Genomic DNA, 24483 nt, shown 5'->3' with positions numbered 1-24483 from the left:
TGACAATATGACCTCCCAGCACCTGTACTCAGTACTCTGACCAATAAAGGAAAGCATATTGAACGTCTTTTTCACTATCCTATTTATCTGTGACTCTACTTTCAAGGAACTATGAACCTGCACTCCAAGGTCTCTTTGTTCAGCTACACTCCCTACGACCTTATCATTAATGTATAAGTCCTGCTAAGATTTGCTTTCCCAAAATGCAGCACCTCGAATTAAACTTGTCCAAGCTCACATGCTATTGAAGAAACCAGCCCCTCCAGCCATCACCACCGCTTTCAACTTTGAGGGAGAAACCACAGATCCCTCAGAGGAATCACTAGCCAGGCTGTCACCTACACCCTCCTCCAATCCAGATTCTGACATCTGGCTGGATATGTTAGTGAGATTGGAGTTGGGAGCACATGAGTGACACATCTCCCAACCTGGAGAAAGTGAGAGATGAGATGCTAGAGAGTCAGAGTTGAAAAGAGTGGCACTGGCAAGGCACAGCAGGTCAGTGCTGCCTAACCTGCTGTGCTTTTCCAGCGCCACACTTTTCAACTCCGACATCTCCAACCTGCTGAGGAAGAAACTAGCTGGCACTAAGAGAACTGCTGGAGACTAGATACCTGCTCAGTCTGAGGTGGGAGAGGACCCCATAGAGTTGGCCATTAACAACTTTGTGGAAATGCACAAATAAACAAAAGGTCAATGGGCGTGTTTGTTGGAGACACTCAGGTAAACGGGATTGAAGATTGGAGGAGACCACCAACGTGATCTGTGCTGTGCTGACTCAGGCATACTTATATCTCTGTCTCCATGGACAGGTTGGTGAGTGACCACAATGGAGCTCCAAGTCCAGTAGTATGCTCAGTGGCTGCTGAGATGCGTGCAGACTTGCACCCTAATGCTGTAGCCATTGGTGAACAGATCCAATGGCAAGCAACAGGGGCACAATGGACGTTGACCTCACTTCAGGTACCCTCTCTTTATAAGGAAATAGGGTAGAGCTAGCACTCAGCTGGAAGCAGAAACATATCCACACACTCCATTAATTGCCTTTCAAGACAATCCAGAGGTGTCTAGCCTCTCTTCTTCCATTCTGCTTGTGACTCAACTCTTTGTAAACTTAATCCAGGGTAGATGAGCCTGCATCTGGCCAGGATATGCTTGGCATGTTTGGGCCCTCTACCCGCAAATGCCTCTAGGGTTGCCTGTCCAAAATTCTACAAACCCAATATGCATCAGCCTTGGGTAGGTCCTTTCCACTCCATCTGTGGAGCTTGGTACTTCTGATAGACACTGTAGAAGGAAAGGAAAAAAGGAAAACTTTGAGGGACATAGGTAGCATGGTGACAGATGAGTATCAATAGAATCTCATGCTTGTAAATATATTTTAACTTAGAGTCATCACTTGTCTGAACGAATAGTAATTTTAGCTGCAGTTACAAGAATGATGCTGGCGAGGCTACACGTCCTTAGTGTTGCACGGTGTTGGAATCCTTTGTGAAGGGGTGCTCGTCTTCCCTCAATGATCATCTTTGTTTCAGTTTTTACTTTGAGTTTGGAGCAGTCCTTTGAAGTCCTTGGAATAGAATGGCTGTATTTACATTTGCTCCTGAAAAGGGAAGAATATATGATGAACTAAATTACCTTAGAGTGAGGAGTTAGTCCCAGAAATATTGGGATGAAACCTTGAAGAGGCTTCTTAAAGCTGAGTACATAGAAGCTCAGGTGTATGATAGTTTCATCCATGAGCTATCTGCAGTTCCAGTTTAAATGTTGAAGTCACGATCGATTTAAATCTGCTGAGCTGTTAGATACAGAGATTCTGGTGTGGGCATTAAGTGCTTTTTAAGGCTCTTTATTGAAACTGTTTTGTTTCTTTTTACTTTCTGAATTGTTTTTAGATTAATAGGAATTTACTTTGTCTGAATAAAAACCCTATAATTGCATTATAGATAGTGTTATGTAAGGGGTACTGTACATTTAAGAGAGTGGAAAGGCTAGCAAGGACTTGGAGAAGCAGAGAGTCCAGAACAAGGTAACAATGTAACACTTAGTCAGAATAGCTAGCACTGACTGGGTTGCTATGAGACAAAAACAAATTTAAATTTGGCCAATCAGTTTAAATTATGGCCCAAAATACCAAACTCCAATCAAGTTTGAATTCAGCTTTTTGACAATATTAACACCAATGAAATGATTCGATGCTTTGTGGTATAAAACCAAAAAAAAATTGAACAGTTGGAGGAGACCTCCAACATCTGCACACTGCCTGGAAAATTAGTTCTTAAAGGTACCTTTATCTATCAGTGACCTGTGAAACAGAAATCCCTAAGAAAAAGAAAATCTCCAGAGGAAGATACAAAGGGAAGATTCGACAGCTGCCTGGTTTTGAAATTTGAATTTTGGTAAATCTTAATTGGGGGTTTTATTGGATTAGTATTATAGAAGGGAAAGTAAAGGATGGGTATTGTGGAAGGAGTTCTAAATAGTTGTTAGTTAATTAATCTCTGTTATACTTTAAGAAATAAAGTTTTTAATTTTTAGTTTAAATAGTTCTTTGCCTCTTGAATTTTCACAGATTACAGCACAGGAGAAATTGTTTCTGTGTGTCGCGTTCAAATTAGCCGGGGTGGGGGGAATGGGCGGTGTTTACCCCGTGTTGTAACAGTTGATAGTTTGGTTTATTCTGCTTACTCTTCATCTCTGTAAATGAACTACTGTTTTATTGGTAAAGCAAAACTATCTTTCAGTGAGACACCACTTTGTTAAAATCAAACAAATCAAAATATTTATCAGACAAGATTGATGCTGAAAATTTAACTTGTCTGATAATAACATCTGGTGGGATCATAACACTGTACAAGCACAGGGATCTAATTTTTATCAGCCCTAACATGGCTCTTGATGGTTCAGTGGAAGAATTGTTTTATATTGTTTGACTGGATATTGTGCCATGAGTTATCAGCTATGGGTGGAGAGGATTGCCCTTCTCTCCCAGTATTGGTCCTTGTAAGGCACGTAGTCCAGTATAAAGCAGGAACTTGAGAGTTATTAAGGAAGCTTCCATTTCTTATTAATGATGTTTGTGACATTATAGTGTGCTTCACTAAAGGCATGTGTGTATAACCTACAATGCTGTACACCTGGAATGCTCCAGAAGATGATTGTTCTGTCACAATGTCCTCATTCAACAACCGCACTGCATCTTGCTCATCTTGAGGGTATTTCATTGAAGGCAAATGATGATCTCCTATACTTTCTGTGGATCCTGAGCAGAATATTTTGCTGCAAGCGCTGCATTTGGAGGCTGCACCCAGTTTGCTGCTGGCGCTAAGCCTCCAGACACACATTTTCCTCATCTCTTTCTGTAGATGTTCATTGTGCTGTAGCCATAGAGATGATAATAGCTGCTAGGCCTGGATCCATTGGTGACAGCTCCATTGAACCTATGTGGGGAATATCAACGGTAAAGCAGCGCCTTAGTAATGTAATCAGTCAGCAATTGCAGCACACAAATGAATTTAACCATTGTCCTCAACCTTGTAATGTTAAGGTTTCCAGCAACAAGGAAGTGACGGATGATCAGGTTATTTTGCATCCATCTTCACTATGGATGATAGTGATGCAAGCAAATGTAACTCTTTTATTCAAAAAGGCAAGTCAGAAAGTAGGAAACTGTAAGCCAGTTAGCTTAACTTCGATCATTGGGAGATTTCTAGATAGGTGTCGAGAGATGCATTTCCTGTTATGGGAGAATCTAGAAGTAGAGGTCAATAGACAATAGGTGCAGGAGTGGGCATTCTGCCCTTCGAGCCTGCACCACCATTCATTATGATCATGGCTGATCATCCTCAATCAGTATCCTGTTCCTGCCTTATCTCCATAATCCTTGATTCCACTATCCTTGAGAGCTCTATCCAACTCTTTCTTAAATGAATCCAGCGACTGGGCCTCCACTGCCTTCTGGGGCAGAGCATTCCACACACCCACCACTCTCTGGGTGAAGAAGTTTCTCCTCATCTCTGTCCTAAATGGCCTACCCCTTATTTTTAAGCTGTGTCCTCTGGTTTGGGACTCTCCCATCAGCGGAAACACATTTCCTGCCTCCAGAGTGTCCAATCCTTTAATAATTTTGTACGTCTCAATCAGATCCCCTCTCAGTCTTCTAAACCCAAGGGTATACAAGCCCAGTCGCTCCAATCTTTCAACATAAGATAGTCCTGCCTTTCCAGGAATTGACCTCGTGAACCTATGCTGCACTCCCCCAATAAACAGAATGTCTTTCCTTAAATTTGGAGGCCAGAACTGCATACAATATTCCAGGTGCGGTCTCATCAGGGCCCTGTACAGCTGCAGAAGAACCTCTTTGCTTCTATACTCAATCCCTCTTGTTATGAAGGCCAGCATGCTATTAGCTTTCTTCACTACCTGCTGTACCTGCATGCTTGCCTTCATTGACTGGTGTACAAGAACACCCAGATCTCTTTGTACTGCCCTTTTACCTAACTTGATTCCATTTAGGTAGTAATTTGCCTTCCTGTTCTTGCCACCAAAGTGGATAACCGTACATTTATCCACATTAAACTGCATCTGCCATGCATCTGTCCACTCACCTAACCTGTCCAGGTCACCCTGTAATCACCTAACATCGCCTAACAAAGCCACTCAGCTTTGTACCATCAGTAAATTTGCTAATGTTACTATTAATACCATCTGCTATATCATTAATATATATTGTAAAAAGCTGCAGTCCCAGCACTGATCCCTGTGGTACCCCACTGGTCACCGCCTGCTTTTCCGAAAGGGAGCCATTTATTACTACTCTTTGTTTCCTGTAAGCCAACCAATTTTCAATCCAAGTCAGTACTTTGCCCTCAATACCATTCACCCTAATTTTGCTCACTAACCTCCTATGTGGGACTTTATCAAAGGCTTTCTGAAAGTCCAGGTACACTACATCCACTGGATCTCCCTTGTTCATCTTCAGAGTTACATCCTCAAAAAATTACAGAAGATTAGTCAAGCGTGACTTCCCCTTCATAAATCCATGCTGACTCTGACCTATTCTGTTGCTGCTCTCCAGATGTGTTGTAATTTCATCCTTTATAATTGATTCTAGCATCTTTTCCACCACTGAGGTCAGACTAACTGGTCTATAATTTCCTGCTTTCTCTCTCCCTCTTTTTTAAAAAAGTGGTACAACATTAGCCACCCTCCAATCCGCAGGAACTGATCCTGAATCTATTGAACTCTGGTAAATAATCATCAAAGCATCCACGATTTCTAGAGCCACCTCCTTCAGTACCCTGGGATGTAGACTATCAGGCCCTGGGGACTTATCAGCCTTCAGGCCTAACAGTCTCTCCAACACCAATTCCTGACAAATATAAATTCCCTTAAGTGCAGGTCCTTCAGCCACTGTTACCTCAGGGAAATTGCTTGTGTCTTCCCCAGTGAACACAGATCTGAAGTACCAATTCAACTCTCCTGCCATTTCTTAGTTCCCCTTAATATATTCCCCTGTTTCTGTCTTCAAGGGCCCAATTTTAGCCTTAACCATTTTTTTCCCTTTCACATACCTAAAAAAAGCTTGTACTATCCTCCTTTTATATTTTTGGCCAGTTTACCTTCGTACCTCATTTTTTTCTCTGTGTATTTCCTTCTTAGTAATCCTCTGTTGTTCTTTAAAAGCTTCCCAGTCACTTTTTAAAATCAGGTGTCACCTATTTTTAACATGGATTAGGCAAATTTGTTTTCGGAGGTGACATGTTTTTGGATTTTCTCCCAGAAAAGCTGGTGGAAGTAGAATGGCTGATTATTTTCAAGTGTAAGTTTAAGAGTGAAAAACTGGAGTCCAACACTAGCATTCTGGAATTAAGCAAAAGTAATTATATTAGCATGAGGACAGATTTGGTCCTCGTGGACTGGGCAGGAAGGCACAACAATTGATGAGCAGTGGTTGATGTTTAAAGGGATATTCAATTGCTCCAAACTAGAATAGTTTCCTGTGGTGAAGAAAGGTTGTAAGAGAGTGAAAAATCCTTGGCTAAGCAAGGAAGTTAAAGATAATGCAAAGACAAAAGCTACCATATTGCAAGAGCCAGTGGCAGGCTGGAAGATAGGGAAAATTTTAAAAATCAACGAATGGTTACTAAAAATGTACAGGTAGGTAAAAAGGAGCACAGGTAAATTATGAAAGAAAACTATCACAAAAAATTAAAATGGAAGCAAACCTTCTATAAATTTATAAAAGGGAAGAGAGTGGCTAAAGTGAATGTTGATTCTTCAGAGGATGAAACTGGGGAGTTAATAATGAGAAGCACAGAAATGGTGGAGATACTAAATCAATATTTTGTCTCCGTTTTCATAGTGGAGAACACTAGAATCACCCCTGAGAGTAACAGGTAATGCACAGGTTCTAGAAAGGAAGGAACTTGGAACAATTATCATTCCAGAGGAGAAAGTACTGAGCAAACTATTGGGATTGAAGGCCAAAAAATCTCAGGGCCTGATGGCTTATATCCTAGGCTCTTAAAGCAATCCAGTCCAATACAATATAGCATAAGAACAGGCCCTTTGACCCACCGATCCTGTGCCAATTCCTATTCCTTATTTTGATCTGCCACGCATGGTTCCTATCCCTTTGTTCACCTTCCATTCATGTATCTGTCAAGATGCACCTTAAATGTTGCTAATTTGCCTGCTTCAACTACCTCCACTGGCAGTGTGTTCCAGGTACTCATTACCTTCTGTGTGAAAATGTTTCTCAGCATTTCTCCCCAAAACTTTCCCTCCCTCAGCTTGAATCTGTGCCATCGTTTACTTGACCTTTCCACCCTGGGAAAAAGCCTCTGATCATCGACCCTATATGTGCATCTCATAATTTTGTAGACCACTATCAGGTCGCCCCTCAGCTTCTGTCTTTTGAATGAAACAATCTGAGTTTATTCAACCTCTTCTCATAACTAAAATCCTTCAAACCAGGCAAACCTTCTGTGCACCCTGTCCGAAGCATTCACATCATTCTGGAAGATGGTGACCAGAACTGTACGAAATACTCCAAATGTGGCCTAACTAAAGTTTTATACATGTGTAACATAACTTTTATATTTGATGCCTCAGCATGCTGCGTACTTTCTTGATCACCATATCCATCTGTGTTGCCACTTTCAGGGATTTGTGGACCTGTATGCCCAGATACCTCTGTGTGTAAATGCTCCTTAGGGTTTGCCGTGTATCTTCTAAAATGCATCACCTCACATTTGTCAGGTTTAAACTCCACCTGCCATTTCTCTGCCCAAATCTATAATATATCTATATCCTGCTGTATCCTTTGACAATTCTCACAATCTGCAACTCCACCAATTTTGGTGTCATCCACAAACTTACTAATCAGACCACCTACATTTTTCTCCAACCATTTATATTTCTATAAGTACAAAAATGGTCCCTGCACTGACCCCTATTTACTGATCTCTATTCCAAAAAGCACCCTTCAACCTCCTCTTTCTGTCATCCATCTTGCCAGTTCAGCCTAGGATCAATGAAACTCTACCTCCTGTACCAGCATGCTATGAGTTACATCTTGAGGGCCTCCTGTTGCTCAGGAGTAGAGCCTATCCCGTCAGACAAATAGGAGCTGTTTTCATTTTTGGTGCATATTTGCAATTTGGATGAGGATGGAATGCAACACAGCCAGTGCTTCAGAGAATGAGTTGCAGGCTCAGCCTCTCAATCCCCTGACCCCTCCCTTTTTGTCTTGCAGTCCCAGTCAACTCCCTCAGAGCCTTTAAGCCTCCCACAATTTCATGCAACCCTTTTATTTAACTTTTCATCTCCTCATCTTACTCCCCTGAGCCCAGATCTACAGCTTAGTCAGATCAAACATCATGATAAACAAATAAACCAGATTGGCTGTGACTATAGATGACTACAATATTTTGCAGTACTCCATGCCCCCTCACTTTGTATTGTTTCCCATTCTATTATGTTGTATTGCAGCCCATAAACGTTATTGTTTCCTCTGCATCCCAGAATGCTTCTCTAATCCTCACAATTTACTTCTCCAGCATCCCCACCACAAGCAGTGCCCTGTGGTAAACCCTTGATTTTCGGTGCATAGATCCAGAGGAATGACTGTAACTGACTGTACCCCAGTAACTGACAACCCTGAGTGATAATGGTTCAGATCCTGACTAATTTCTGTCCAGATCCCTCAGTAACTTGCTGTTAATCGCAAGATTTGTTTGGGCTTGAACTGGAGGGATTACTGTGGCCCACTCATTGGACTGTATTGAGACAGATCCCTTATCCTGATTGCCCTAAGTGGCTGACTGACTATGTCCAAACCTTTGAACTGAGATCTAACTGTGCTCTTGACTGACTGTGATGGGACCAGCTGACTGACCATAGTTATCCAGTTATGGTCCAAGGACAAGTCCAATTAGACTTTGAGAAATGGCGATTTGACGCAAACATTCAGTGTGTTTGCCATGTAATCTGCTGGTACATAGAGTGTATATGAAGTTGATGTAGCAAGTGCTGAACAGCAACACATCCATCCCTTTACCATTCATTGTAAAGAGCATTACAAGCTGCCTGGCTTTTTGCCTGCCCTAAAATGTAAGGCAAGATAGAACTTGAGCCTGTAAATCATGAATGAAGCAGCAATATGCAAAAAGGCAGAGATGCTGTGTGCATCCAAGTGGGTACAAAGTGGGTGAACACTAAGAAAGCAAGCTAAGACCATGAGACCACTTTGTATACAAGGTCAGGGAACAGTCTCGTGGCAGCATTGCAGTGGATGTTGTCAGTGAATCCAAAGTGCACATTAAAGTAGTGAACTCTAGCATAGGTGAGCAAATGAGTCAGAGGGTGATGCCAGAAAAGCACAGCTGCTCAGGCAGCATCCGATGAGCAGGAGAGTCGACTTTTGAGCATAAGCTCTTCATCAGGAATGAGGAGGTGGCCCAAGGGGATTGAGAGATAAATGGGTGGTGGTGGTGGTGGTGGTGGTGGTGGTGGTGGTGGGGGGGGGGGGGGGGATGTGTGTGTGTGGGGGGGGGGGGGGGGTGGGGGTTGGATCTGGGGAAAAGTAGCTGGGAATGTGATAGGTAGATGAAAATGGGGTGAAGGTGATAGGTCTGGGAGGAGGGTGAAGTGGATAGGTGGAAGCAAGATGGACAGGTAAGAGGGTGGTGCCAAGTTAGAAGGTTGGATCTGGGATAAACTGAAGGGGAGAGGGAAAATGGGGAAACTGATGAAATCCACATTGATCCCCTGTGGTTGGGAGGGTCTCCAGGTGGAAGATGAGGCGTTCTTCCTCCAGCATCAGGTGGCTGGAGTTTGGCAATGGAGGAGGCCCAGGATTTACATCACCTTGGTGGAGTGGGAGGGGGAGTTAAACTCCTTTTTTGACCTATCACTTTCAACCCCATCTTCATCTACCTATCGCATTCCCAGCTATATTCTCCCCCCCCCCCAACCCCCCTCCCATTTATCTCTTCGCCTCCATTGGGCCACCTCCTCATTCATGATGAAGAGCTTATGCTCGAAACATCGATTTTCCTGCTCCTTGGATGCTGCCTCACAAGCTGTTTTTCTCCATCACCATGCTCTTTGACTGTAATCTCAGTGAGTCCAAAATATTGCATGACCATGTGGTGCTTCACCAAAGCCAATCTCTGTGCAATGACCAGGTAACCACTTTGATTTTCAAGTTGGGAATTGGCACAATTTAATTTCTCTCTTGTGTGCATGTTACAGAAGCAGGTTGCTTCTTAACCATTGTTGCCATGTCCCTAAGCAGTGTGTTTTCTTTATAACAAACTACGTTTTATCGATATATTGAAGGAATCTGGTGAAAGTCTCTTCTTCTGGTTAACAGTCACAAACAGAAAATGATTGACCATTTAGTGATTAAATAAAACATGTGCACTTACGGCTAATGGAGTAGTGAGGCTTGATTACCAGTACAATCCTACTGTTAATCATAACTGTTTGTAAGATTTTGTTTTCTTCTGCTGTTTTCTCATTGGGAGCTTTTTTTAAACTTTTCACACTGTGGGATACTGACAGTTGTATTGGTGAATCTATTCCTTTGAGAATTTTAGCTGACACTTTTTAAACTATTGATTGTTTATAGTTTGGCATCCTTTTATAGTTTGGTATCATAGGACTTAAGCAAATTTTATAGACGACACTCATTGGCCCCATTTTACCATTCTTCTTTGATCAGCCCCACACTGCTACCCACTTACCATGCTTCTCAATCTTATCATTTTTCAGAATGAGTCCCATTTGCATTTCTAACTTTTCTAACCATTATTTGATTCAGTATCCTGATCTGTATTACAGAACTCTTTTGAATGAAGGTGTTTAGCATGTCTTTATTTCCTGTTTTCCTAATTGTTAGCTTACACCTCTTAGGATTCAAACACTTCATTAAAAGTAACAAATTATTTGGAACAATTTTGACAGTTCTTTTTACATTTGAGATGTTTTATCTTTGTATGTTTGAGAGAGGTCTGGTCAAATCAAACATTTCAATGTTTGTGTAAGATGTTTGTAATGGTGATAAGATTCTTGAATTGGTGCCTTCACTTTGTTCCATAAGTATGTTTAATTATGTTAATAATTGCAGTAATTGGTAAAGACGATGAAAGTTGTTGCAGCTAGTCTCATTTAATGTTATTCATAATAGAAATTATTTATCTAAGAATAAGTTCTGTTGATGCATGGATAGTGCAAAGATTGCAATAATTTGTTCAGGAAAGTATAATTGAAAAGCTTCTGATAATATAGTATTTGGATATCTTGCATATTCTGCCAAAACGGATCATTTAAAGAAGGAATTATGCATTAAAAATGCTTGTCATCAGTGGATATATCAGATAAACTGCTTAGTGTTTTATCTGAATCTCCACAACACAAAACGTACTGTTCTCAGATGTAAAAACTTATATTCATTCCTTTGTAGGTATGTCAGGAGTTTGGAGGTGACATTTAACCTTTGACCTTGGCTACTTTGTCACAATAAACATTTTGCTGATGAGTGCAGGCTGCTTATAAGATTGCTTCCAGATCAGTCATTGTAACTGCGGTAGCTGTAAAAATAGTCTGCTTAATGTTCTTCTTGGTTCGGAAATTCGGCATACCTGTAGCGTAAATTTGTTTCAGACCCAGACATGCCCGAGCATACAGTGCAGATTTTCCGTATAATAAATTACGGAAAAGTTAAATTGTTGATTTATATGTTTTTCTTAAAAAAAGACCTTCTTGACTCATGATACTAAGTACCAGAACAGTACAGTTTCTCTCCCCCTAGAAGTGGAGCTAGTCCACTTCTCCCTTTCACTGTGCCTAAAACTTGCATATAATTTACTTATGGCTTAGCAGAGAGATTTTAATTTATGTGAATATACCTGAATTGGTAATTGCATGGACACATTTGATAATCAGGGTGGGTGAGAAGGAGAAACTACACAAAGGTAGATTGCATATTGGTCCTTCCCTCTGGGATTGGATTCAAATGCAGTGCAGATGTCTTCTTTGTTTGCTGACCTTCAGACTCCTTGATGAAAGTAGTAAGTGCAGTTTCAAACCTGCATCAAGTGGGCATGAGTGGGCAAAAGAAAATTGCAGCTAATATGGCTAATTATTAGTCTTTAGTAGAGGTGCCTTAGGATAATTGTTAAGGGATATAAAAAGAGCTTACACTTTAATATATTGGGGAGTACTCTTCTGAGGTTTGGGTAATATTTCAGGGTCATGTTGAGAGCTTTTGCTGTGCATCCAACTGCTGTATGTGATCTGAGAGCACTTAATGCAGACATTAGGGCCCTGAAATGGGGTTATTCTTCACGCTAACACTGCAAAACTTTAATGTAATATGTTTATTTTATTCGGATGAAACTTGACTGAGCACAGTTACATCATTAACAGGAGATGTACGTCCGGTAATTTTGAGAATGATAATCCTGTGGTAAATATCTACTGGCGCCATAAACTATGTCATTGATTCCAGTGTTCTGTTGCTTGGGTAATAAGTACCCAGTTTCTTGGGTAATAATTTCCTATAGATTAAGATCAGGTGATCAGAACACCGGTAAGTTCTCATTTTCATTGAAGCTTCCAATTTTTACTATTTCAGGATATTCGACGAACTTTCCTAAGATGGCTTTGGCCTAGACTGGACATGGAAGGTGTATTTAAGTCACAGAAAGTATCTTTAAAAGTTGTAACAATGCAGCAACCTGGAATGGAGATCACACCTAACACCTTGCCTGTCATCATAGAATCGCAAAAGTTCTCATCAGAATATTTTGACCTGAAAATCTACTGTGAAAATCTGCAAACTAAGGTGTTAGGTCAACTAGTTTTCTTCAGTGAAGTGATCATAACTACAATGGACCTGTTTGATGGGTAAGGCTACAGTGGCATGAATCTAGGTTGCAATATTGTTTTTGAGAAAATTTGTTCTGATTCCATCTTGCCTGTTTTTCTGCTCTTTTATGGTGCTCACACGTGTGTAACTTAGGAGATGCTGATGTACTAATCTACTTGCTTTTATTGTAGGCAGAACCACTGGTAGATGATGGTAGAATGAATCAAATTTCATTTTTACATGGTATTCCAAGATTTTCTTTTGAGGACTGGATTCTAGAAATCTTCCACTTTACTATGGAAATGGAAAATAATTGATCTTAGCACATGATATATAAGATTGCAAACCACAAAACAAATAGTTATTTATGATTAATGGTTACTGAAGAATGAAATTCCTTTTATTACATTAGATTCCACCTTTACTGATGTTTTGATGACACACTTTCTTCCAATATTTTCTTAGTCTTGCTTTAGTTTTGAAAGTTGAGGACAGAATATGACCTATTTCACCAGTCAGTAATGTTGCGTAAAAATCTAACTTTTGATGTAGAGGTTTTGCATTCTGTCAAAACCTTAACTGTGTGCAATTCTGGTCACCACATTACAGAAAAGCTTTGGAGAGGGTGCAAAAGAGATTTACTAAGATGTTGCCTGGATTGGAATGCAGTGGTTATCGGGTGAGGTTGGACAAACTTGGATTGTTTTTGCTAAAGCTTCAAAAGTTGAGGGGTGAGCTGATGGAAATATTTAAAATTATGAGAGGCGTGGACAGGCTGGGCAGTCAGGAGTCTTTTTTTTCACAGGGTGGAAATGTCAAATACTATGTTCCATAGGTTTAAGGTAAGAGGGGAAAATTTAAAGGAGCTGTGCAAGGGAAGTTTTTTACATAGAGGGTGGTTGGTGCCTAGAATGCACAGATAGGAAACGTGGTGGAAGCAGATATGAAATCAACATTTAGGAGGCACTTATAGACACGTGAACATTCAGGGAATAGAGGTATATGGGCCATGTGTGAACAGATGGTATTAGGTTAGAATGGCTTCATGGTCAGCGCAGGCATGGTGGGCTGAAGGGCCTTAATTAATGAAACATTTATTATGTTAATGTGTTACAGTTGATTTATGAGGTATTTAGCTACAGAATTCCTTTTGTACAGGGTGAGACATGACTGAAGATGCTGTGCATTGTTAAAGCTTCCAACTAATTTTTAACCTTACTGTAATCCCTCAAAACAGATTAATTAGTGTCCGTGAGTTGTATGATTAACATTAAGAGGTTCAAGGCAATAATCCTTTCACTCTTAAGTAGGTTTTTCCTTCAGATATATTAAAGATTTGTTTTATTGTTGAGGTTTTATATCTAGAAACCTATTAGTTTTTGTCAAATTACAAAATATATAATAAGAAGTGTATTCTTGTTGGCATTGCTCAGATCCTATCTGGCTTGTAGATTGATTTTAATCAATTTTAAAACTTTAGAGTTAAATATGTGTGCAACTGCAACTGAATTCCTTGAGATATTAAAGGAAGTTATGCTGGTCCCAAAATAATATGAAGACTTTAAATGACTCTCCATGATTGATTACTATTATTGACAAAAATCCACAAAGATATCTTCCAAAGAAAGGACATGGATAGTTTCTGGATTTGATCAGAAAGGGACTAAAATAGAGAAAATTCTCAACAGAGAAAATAGTAATTGAGTGATGAGCTAAGAAGGAACACCTTAAAATTGTATCGTGGATATAGAAAAGATTATTTGCTGGAGCACCTACAACATGCCACAAGCTTGGGAAAACAACAGTATAAAGAGAAGCCTGTTTACCCGGTAAAGCGAGTTCATGGAATGGACTTAATATAGTCAGCAGTTCTAGGCATATATTTCAATAAGGACATATTGGAGGGAACGTAGTGTCAGCTTAGGAGAGTGATGCCAGACTCCAAGTCTTAAATTATAAGGAGATACTATACTCATTAGTGTGTATTCCCTGGAATTTCAATTAGGTGGTGTTTCAATCAATGTTTACAGAATATTAAAGGAAATAGATAGGGTAGATGAAGATGGGTTGTTCCTGTTGGTTGAGGAGTCTAGGGCTGGGTATATAGCCTAAATAAAAATATTAGACCTTTTAAGAGTTTCAATTAGGAAACGGTTATACATATTAAAAATATGCACTTATACATGATTAAAATATTTTAACCTCTGTTCTACATACAACAATTGATGCTTGATCATTTGGAAATCAATCGGAGATTGGTAGAATTTTATCACTTAAGGTATTGGGGATATGGGGAAAAGGTAGGTTTGTGGAGTTAGTTTGCAAATCAGTCCTGATTTCTTCTGATTGGAGTGGAATAGCTCAAGGAGCTAAATAGTCTTGTACTAATCTATTGGTTTTGTTTTAATGGAAATTGGCTTGGTTGCTTAATTCAAAAAACAAATGCATTGTTTCATGATCTAACATGGGATATATACTTATTAGAAAGCAGAAGGGAAATGAAATACAAAGCAAAATGGTACGCTCTAGTGAATGGTCTAAATGTACTTTACTTTTAATCTTGGATGGATGTTACATTATTTTGGCAATGCCATACCGAAACCAATAGTTACATTCCACTTGACATCTTGAACATTAGCAACATATTGCAGCGCTAAGGCTGATCTTAATGTAAAAAGGATCAGGGCTAAACATTGTTTTAAATTGTATTGTAAGATTGTTGCAATTACTAGAAATTCTATCACTACAGATGTGGGTACTTGAAAACTTCAGAATTGAATGTATTTTTTAGTCTGTATTTTGTGGTTGCAAGGACAGTGCATGGAGTTTGATGCATTTGCAGCTTTCAGTGGGCTTTAGCATGACAACCTAATACTGAGACACCCAATACAATGAAGCACCCTCTATATCGATCTGGGATTTTGTGAACAGGAGGTGGAGCAGTTGTCCATACAACCAGCTAAACTGAAGAATGTTTACAAAGGCATACATTATCTAGAAGAATATTAATTCATTATAATATCATGTACAGAAAGTGAAATAAGATGTAATTGAGAGAGAGAAAGCTAAAAGGAATAGTGGAGAAATTGAATAGTAACATTAATTTTTAAAATATCCAACAGCAATGAACACCTGAAGAAATGAGACAATACTTAGAGGTACATTTTTATTACTAGAGTTATTGTTTTGTAGTAATTGAGACTTGTGGTAGATTAGTAGTAATAGCACATGTCCTAATTCCAAATCTCTGACAAATGCTTTGGTGATATGGGTTAGAAGCCCACATTGGCAGGTGGTGAAATTTGCATTTAATAAACATGTAATGTCAAAAGCAAATGATGATCTATGTAACCATTGTGGGTTATTGTAATTTAGTTCACAAACCCTTTTTAGGGAAGTAAATCTACCATCCTTGTCTGGTCTGAACTACATCTGACTCCAGATTCACAGAAATGTGGTTGTCTCTTAACTGCCATCTGGACAATTAGGGCAATAGATACTGCCTAACCAGCAACACCCACATCCTGTGAATTTTTATAAAATTAAAAATGTGCTTGCATTTGAATGAACAAGCCCTAAAGTTATCAAATGTATTTTAGAGAGTGTCTCATGGCAAGACCTACCAACATCATGTCCTTCACATGTGTTGATAACAAGTCTTTTCATCAGGTACTGAAGTTGTGAAAATTATGGCTGAGCAGAGCAAATTGGACACCATCTTCTTGTTTCCCATGTTTGGAATAGAATAGAAAAGTAATTTATTGTTATATGGATTTTTACAAAAGAAAGTTTTATAAGTCGCCGTATCACAGAAGTCATAGATGAGAAGAAAAACAATTTCAATTAAGACTGAGTTCATCTCAGATCAATTTCAGTTTGGAGAAAGCTGATTAAAACAATGAATGCTGGAGTACACTGAAGCCACTGCCGAAGAAGACCTCCAAGCTGGGATGAGACTTCTGTACCGGGAAAAGACTGCCATAGGAGACCTCCCCTCTGAGACAAGGTGACCACCGCGCCAGACAGAGACTGCCTGCTAGGCTGCTGGAATACCTGGAATGTGACTGCCACGCTGAAGAAAACCTCCACATTAGGATGAGACCAGTTAACTGTCCATGTATGAATGCTGGCAGTTGCTATCTGATTTACAGTATAATAATTGTAAGATCTGATGGTCCAATTATTCTGAAAATTTGGAGCATTATTTTCTCAGATCAGCGGCGCATTTTTTTTGTTGACATTGCTTTTTCAGTGTATGGTACCATCACAGAATCTCCCACTAACAATATCCTTGGGGTTACCATTGACCAGAAACTCAGCTGGACTCACCACTCAACATTTAATGGTGTTGCCAACACTCAATCCCCCACTATCAACATCCTGGGGCTGACCATTGACCAGACCTCAACTGCACTAGCCATATCAATACACATATCAAACACTGGGATGAGACTTCTTTGGGCGGCACGGTGGCACAGTGGTTAGCACTGCTGCCTCACAGCGCCAGGGACCTGGGTTCAATTCCCACCTCAGGCGACTGACTGTGTGGAGTTTGCACATTCTCCCTGTGTCTGCGTGGGTTTCCTCCGGGTGCTCCGGTTTCCTCCCACAGTCCAAAGATGTGCGGGTCAGGTGAATTGGCCATGCTAAATTGCCCATAGTGTTAGGTAAGGGGTATATGTAGGGGTAGGGGTATGGGTGGGTTGCGCTTCGGCGGGTCGGTGTGGACTTGTTGGGCCGAAGGGCCTGTTTCCACACTGTAAGTAATCTAATCTAAAACTGGTTGTGAATATAGGAACAGGAACACACCATTCAGTGCTTTGAGCCTGCTCAACCATTCGAGATCATAGTTGACCATCTACCTCAATACCATTTTCTTGTGCTTTTGCCGTGTTTCTTGAAGTTAGGAGTGACTAGAGATCTGTTGATCTCTGTCTAGAAATTATTTAATTTCAGCCGTCTTTGGTAGTTATGTAACTTAGCAAATGATTGTTTAATAAGAGGTGTGCTTCTTGCCATTACTATATTGCAGTTAATGATTAAAATTGGTTAGTGAAATAACTTTTTGATATTAGAATATGACATTTAAAAAAAGTCACAATACTAACATCTCCTAGGTTATTGTATTATGGAAGTTGTTTTTCCACAGCAGGAAGTAAGATGTATTCCGAAAATTGGACAATCAAAAGGAGGAATGTCTGGAATCATTTCAGAAAAAATAGAAGAAAACACTGTTAGATGTAAACAGTGCAATGCAGTGGTACATGCTCTGAGCCATTTAATGTTGAAACAAGCTTCTATTTCATGTGAATAAGCAAAATCAAACAAACCTGATGATGCTTGTTTCTGGTCTTTCAAGAAAGCAACGCGCAATATGCCAAAAGCTAATGGAGCTGATATGCTGTATGATCACTATGGATGCACTTCCTGGAAGTGCTACTGAAGGCACAGGTTTTAATGTATTTCTGGAACCTGTGAGACAGACTGTAATGTTGCATTTAGAGAATTGTCATGAGGACTGTGTGAAGTCTTTTTGGAGAAAATTGGAGCACATCATTACCGTATTTTTCACCACCAACTGATGGACAGCATTAACTACAAAAAATTAGGTGATTATTACTTGCCATTATGCTAAGAATTGGGAGAATTGATCTGCAGTTTTGGAAACCTAAAATTATGATAGAACGACATACAATGGTAAACCTAGCTGAAAAAGTAAATACTACATTGCAAAAATTGACCTTTTAGGCTTTGTTTTGGCATACATACAAATATTGCAAACAACGCTATGCTTGCTAACACCACAATGAGTTATTTGGGAATCTATCCTTGTTTTTTTGGTAATTTGCAGCTAGCTGCTAATGATGGCTTTTCTTCATGTAGCATGGATTGTACTGCAAATAGTCTAGTTGCATACTTCCATTACAGCATTGTGGTGGCAAAGATACCTGAAAGAAAACAAATACAACTTCAGGTTGAACAACGTGGCTGATCTAGTTTTGTAGAACCTGTTTAAATTCCTATCTTACTATAGCTTTCCACTTTAAAATGAGCTAAAACCGCCATGTCTGCTGAAGAATAAGTTTCAATTTCAAATATTTGTCCATTTTGCACCAGTCTTCTCTAAACTTGCCTCTGAATTGGAACTCCCTACGAAATGGAAAAGTCATTGATTTCAAGGCTGCTGTTCGGCACTGTTTGAAGTACCTGCAGAGAAAATGTATTTTCTAATGCTGGCCTTACTGTTATTTATCTCCTCAAAAGACTCTCACCAAAGCAGGGAAACATATTAATTATTCCGAATAAAGACCAGCATGAGAGTTGAAATGCAGAATTTATTAAATTTAATCCATGTGAATATTTTTCTTAATTTAAATTGATTTTTGGATAGTTCTGGGATATTATGTAAAAAGTTAGGAAAATGCAGAAAAGTTTTTTTTAGAAGGGCATTGATAATATTTGACCGTATTATGTAGGAGGTTGCTATGTTGTTTCTGTAGATATATGCATTGCTATTTTTTTTTATCTTTTAGTATTATTAAATTGTAGAGCTGAGTGAGATTTATTAATGTTTTATTTTAGTAAACACTCCCATTCACATTTAAATGGTTAAATGATACCATTTATACAGTTTAAATGTTTGCATAGTTTAAATTGGTGCTTGTTAAAATGATATTTACATCCCTACTCTGAACAAGCGAATTCCAAAGATTCACTACCATTTGTATGAAGAAATCTCTCCTTTTCTCTGTTGTAAATAGCTAGACCACGTTGTGAGACTGTGCTCTTGGTTCCAGAGTCCTCGGCCAAAGGAAACATCCTTTTCTGTATCTATTCTGTCTAACTCTTGAAAAATTTTCTAAGTTTTTATAAGATCTCCTGTCATTATTCTAAGCTCCACAGGATACAGGCACACTTTCCTCAATCCCTCTTCAGGGGAGAATCCATCCAATTTGCTTTCCTAATTGCTTTCTGTACTTGCTTATCAGATTTGAGTAATTTATGAAGAAGAACACACAAGTTCCTTTGGACATCACTTTTTAAAAGTGTATTCTGCACCTTTGTTCCTCCGGTCAAAGTGGATAACCTCCCTCTTTTCCATACTAAATTCCATTTACCATGTTCTTGCCCACTCACTCAGTTTGTCCAAACCCATTTGATATTCCTTTGCATTATACTCACAACATGCATTCCCACTTAGTTTTGTGTCATCTGCAGGCTTGGAAATATTACATTTGGTCCACACAAACAAATTACTGATGCTGCTTCATAGAATACCTACCATGCAGATAGAGGCCACTTGGCCCACTGTGTCTGCACTGACCCTCCGAAGAGCATCCCACCCTTTCCCCATAACCTACACATAGTTAACTCACCTGTACATCTAGCCTGAACACTACGGGGCAATTTAGCATGGGCACCTAACCTGCACATCTTTGGAGTTGGAGGAAACCAGAGCACAGGACAGTATTGTGGCACAGTAGTTTGCACTGCTGCCTCGCAACGTTGGGGACCTATGCTCAACTCTTTCTATCTGGAGTTGCGAGGCAGCAGTGCAAACTACTGTGCCACAATACTGTCCTTTGATCACAAATACTGATCCTAGTAATGCCCAAACAAACCTAATAGGTTTACCAAACGTGATTTGCCTTTCAAGAATTCATGTGGATTCTCCTCAGTATTATTTTCCAAGTGTCCAGTTATCACATCCTTTAAAACAGATTCAATATTTTCTGTAGTAGTGGTGTCAGGCTAAAATGTATGTAGTCCCAATTTCCTTTTGCATTATGTTTGCATTTAAGATTTTGAACAGGGTTTCTTTTGCGTAACTAACATTTCCAGAATAACAGTATTCCAGTATTTAAATAGCTTTGACATTATTAGTATTGGTGCGACTTACAACATCATTCTGTGTTCCAAAATTTTGTTTTAAATGGCTTGGGGAAATGGGAATCCTTGAGAATTGGCTTGCTACAATTTTAAGTTACTTTTTCAAAAAGAAAATTCCAAAGCAGCATATTTGTTCAGAAATCCAAGGGTTAAATATACAGACAACTAAATCCTTTGGTAAATCAGTAAGTACGAGGGTTAATATGCTTGAGAAATGAAGCTTTTTCTATAATAAGATTGCATTCGTTATGTTACCTAGTGGAAATCTTATCTATTCCTGCAAAAGTGATTATTAATCAAAGTGCTGCAGTGACAGTGAAATAGCCATGAAATGGTTGATTCGTAGAACCTCTTTAATATACACTTAGATATAGAAGGTGATTCCACCTAGATATATATTTCAGAAATGATACATATATGGATTTCTGAGACAGACAACCCTTCCCCTTAGTTCGTACAGAACAGAAGGAAGTACACTCAAGCTGTTCTCTTAATGGCATCCCAAGACTGACTTCTTCAAGCACAAGTATGTGGATGTAGCTTCAGCACAACTTCTTTGCTGTTGGTGCAAAAAGGTGAAAACTAAATTCAGGAATTCTAGACAAGGCCTTGGAAGAGGTTGTTAGAGTAACACCTGTTTCAAGGACTTGGAAAGGCCAGGTTATTAGTTCAAGTAGCAAAGCTACCTGGCTCCATATGTGAATAATATGAAACATTTACATAGTATGTTAAAGTAAAGTACAAATGGGACCTTTGTTAAACATATAACTATTCAGCTAACTTTCTTCTGCTGTTTCTCTTTTAAAAAAAAATGCATTGTTTATTTTGTGGCAGTATTTTAGGTCTATGGAGAAGAGGGCAGAGGATTTATTTGTTAAAACAACCAGCGGTGTAAGTGCTGGTTTTGATTACACTTTTTAACTGTTTAAATTCAAAGTAGGCAGTTTAAGAGAGTGGCATTAAAAATTTTGAATAGACAAAAAGAGTGAAATAAGGATAGTGGTGGGAAGGGCAGCTTGAAATTCCGAAATGCCATGCTGATTTAAGTGTGTGTTCTTAACCCTGCTGTAATAACAACAGTGACAAACCTTTGGCCTGAAAGAGCCAAGGCACGGGAGGGTAGTTAGTGGGGTGGAACTAATTTAATGCCTCAGTGGCCTCACAGCAGTGAGCAGCCAGAGCCTATAGAGGTCTTTGTCTACATTTCCACTTATACTGGTAAGATGCCAGTCAGCACTTGGGTTCAAAAACAGGTGGAAGCTATTATATCTGTCATAATGGTTTGAAAAATTGTTTCTGAAGTTTTGCTCCATGGTTTAAAAATGAATTGAAAGTGATAGCCTGGTTGCAAGGGTTTTGTAGCCAAAACACAAAAAATTGCTGATTAGTGTTTCCTGATTCTTTATGAAATTAGTTGACTTATTGTCATAGTTGCTTCGTGCCTTGATGTAGATTTTCTTTAACAGTTTGAAAGCTGGTGTTTGTGAGTGATTGCGAAACAACATTACATTTGCTTGTGTTAGCCAGATTGATTTAAAACCTTAAATATCGTGTTAGGACTCTCATCAGTTGCGTAATACTGTATTGATTAACTGAGGTCAGGGTACAAAAACAGTGTTTAACCAGAGCTGTTCTCATTTGGAATTTACAATTTCTATGGTTTTACTTGAAATTTTGGTTTTACCATTGTACTATTATATGATTTTATTTTAACATTGTATTTACAGATAAAAGGACAATTTTACTGCTTTTGTGGAAGGGTTATATTGGACTTTGTTTCTCTCTCCATGGATGCTGCCATATCTGATGCATTTCTGCAGCACTTCCAGTTATTATTGCTTTAATCTCCCAATGTCAAAACTATCGAGGTGCTATCAGAAGTGAAAGGGGCTCCTCAACACGCTTCATCCACAACTTCTCCTATCGTACTATGAATGAGAATGAGTGCAAAACTGCTTTAGGAGTATGTATGCCTATGACAGTTCCTGTGCCCTTCCCAGTTAGCTTTCTATACCTGTACAGTACTACATCTCGCACAAATTTCCAAGAATGAAGTGGCTCCAAAATAGGCGAACGCTCCCAGCCTTATTCCTGAGGAAGGGCTTTTGCCCAAAACGTCTATTTCCCTGCTCCTTGGATGCTACCTGATCTCCTGTGCTTTTCTGGCTCAACATAGTCAATCTAAAGCTAAACAAGATAAGAGAATACATAATGTACAGTAGGAACTTGGGAAGCACCAATGATCAACGGGACCTTGGTGTACATGTACACGGATTCTTTAAGGTAATAGAGCAGGTGGATAAAGTGATTAAGAAGCCAAATGGTATATTTGACTTTATTAGCCAAGGCAGAGAGTTTAAGAGCAGGGAGGTTATTCTGGAACTGTGTAAAACATTGGTTAGGCCACAGCCAGAGTATTGCATACAGTTCTGGTTGCCACACTACCAGAAAGGTATGGATATCTCATTAAAAATTCAAAAGAAAGACTTGCATCCATATAATACTACTTTTCACATCCACCTATGTCTCCAAACACTTTACACCCAATTAAGCACTCTTAAAGCACAGTCCCTGCTGTAATGTAGGAAATGTGATGGCTAGTTTACACATACCAAACTACCACAAGTAACAATGTAACTATGACCATAAAATCTACATCTAGTACACTAATTAGGAACTAGATACATTCTTGTGCAGTAGCCCGGTTCTCTGTAGGCAAAAGGAGTTTGTCCAGGTATTACACGGTTACGCAATTACTTTCCAATCACAAAAAAGTCTTTTCTTAGGTGGTGTGGGGTTTGGGGGTTGGGAGTGGTGCAGTGGGAGACACCACTCCCTAGTGCATTTCCCTTGACAATACCTCAACGAAACTTTCTACTTGCCAACCAATCAGCACCTGGTTTCTCATGCAGCGTTTATCTCTAAAGTTTGATATTCCTTCATCTGTCCTGAAAAGTGCATGACAAAAGCTTTGACATCATGCCTGTATCGTAAGCAGTATGGAAGCTCAGTGCTACCAAACGTCTGTCTGGCTATTGTCATGGACTCCTGTGGCATAATGTTTTCAAACTTCCAAGTGTCTTACCAACTTTGTGTATGGATTCTGAGATTAGAAGGTTGCATTTAATACCTAACATTTAATTCCTCAGTTACACAACAAATATGAAGGGAAATGTTAATAATCTTGGTACATAAAATGATTTTTGTCTTCTTGCTTTCTGAACAAGTAAATTATGACAAATTGTTTTAATAAGACATTGTTTGTTTAGCATTAACAGGAGTTCTTATAATCACTCAATTTTAAGTAGCCAAAGTAAAAACATTTTTTCTTCAGATATCTAAGTATTTTAAGTAAAACTTGATATTGGCCCTCTCCTGTAACGTTAATACGGAACTGGCTAATATGAGTATACTTGCTGTGAGCCAATGTTGGTAAAACTGTAACTTATTGTGAAAATCATTATTTTACTTTGGAGTGTGTCTATTTTGTAATTGGAGCACTTGCCCTTCGGCAAATAGTAGGTGGTTACAGTAGTTTAGTCTTTTCAACTACAGACATTTCTTGAAACGGAGAGTTGATTCAGTTCACTGATTTTTATTTGTTGATGCTTCAATTTAATGTCAGCTTTCAATTTTGACTTAATATGAGTAGCACCTTATGGTATTCGTAGTGAATTTACTAAAGTGTTCAGTAAACTTCTGATCTCTTGCAAAAAACGTGTGCTCAGAAATAATTTCCTGTCAAGCATGGAAAGAATATTACTGAAATGGCTTTCTTCTTTAACATTATATTGCTAGCATAGCTGTTAATTATTTACACCATCCCCATTATTTTCACTTCAGTCCATTGTTCACTGGGACATCACAATTATGCTACACCATTTATACTGTATATTGTTGATTTATAGGACCTAACCCCTCAGTCTAACAATAGTGATACGTAGAAATCTTATGGAAACACGAAGAGTGGAAAAGTCTGTAATGTCTCCGTTTAATTGGCATATCCAATGATATCATGGTTATGGGGTTTGTCGTTCTGCCTCCTCTTTCTATTTATGATGTAACTAGCAAACTTGCTGACTTCAAACTTGTGACAAAGAATAAATTGGATGCTAGAAAATCTGAAGCTTAAACAAAAAATTCTGGAAATCCTCAAAAGGCTAGTCAACATCTGTGGAGAGAGCAATGGCTAATGGGCTGGATTTTGACCTCAG

The 24483-nt window shown here is 39.1% G+C and overlaps 1 protein-coding gene across 2 annotated transcripts in view; it reads left to right on the top strand.

Annotated features, from left to right (window-relative positions):
• The window catches only part of hlcs (holocarboxylase synthetase (biotin-(proprionyl-CoA-carboxylase (ATP-hydrolysing)) ligase)), a 150468-nt gene that overhangs the window by 42941 nt on the left and 83044 nt on the right, over positions 1–24483 (top strand). For both annotated transcript variants that reach the window (XM_060833778.1, XM_060833777.1), the window contains one exon: positions 12146–12417. In XM_060833778.1, the coding sequence (XP_060689761.1) occupies positions 12146–12417 (272 nt within the window). The remainder of the gene's footprint in view (positions 1–12145; positions 12418–24483) is intronic.

The sequence above is a fragment of the Hemiscyllium ocellatum genome, chromosome 12 (assembly GCF_020745735.1).
Source record: "Hemiscyllium ocellatum isolate sHemOce1 chromosome 12, sHemOce1.pat.X.cur, whole genome shotgun sequence".
NCBI classification, from domain to species: domain Eukaryota; kingdom Metazoa; phylum Chordata; class Chondrichthyes; order Orectolobiformes; family Hemiscylliidae; genus Hemiscyllium; species Hemiscyllium ocellatum.
Note: the sequence above shows the minus strand (reverse complement) of the source record. Positions and strands in the feature narration are given on the sequence as shown.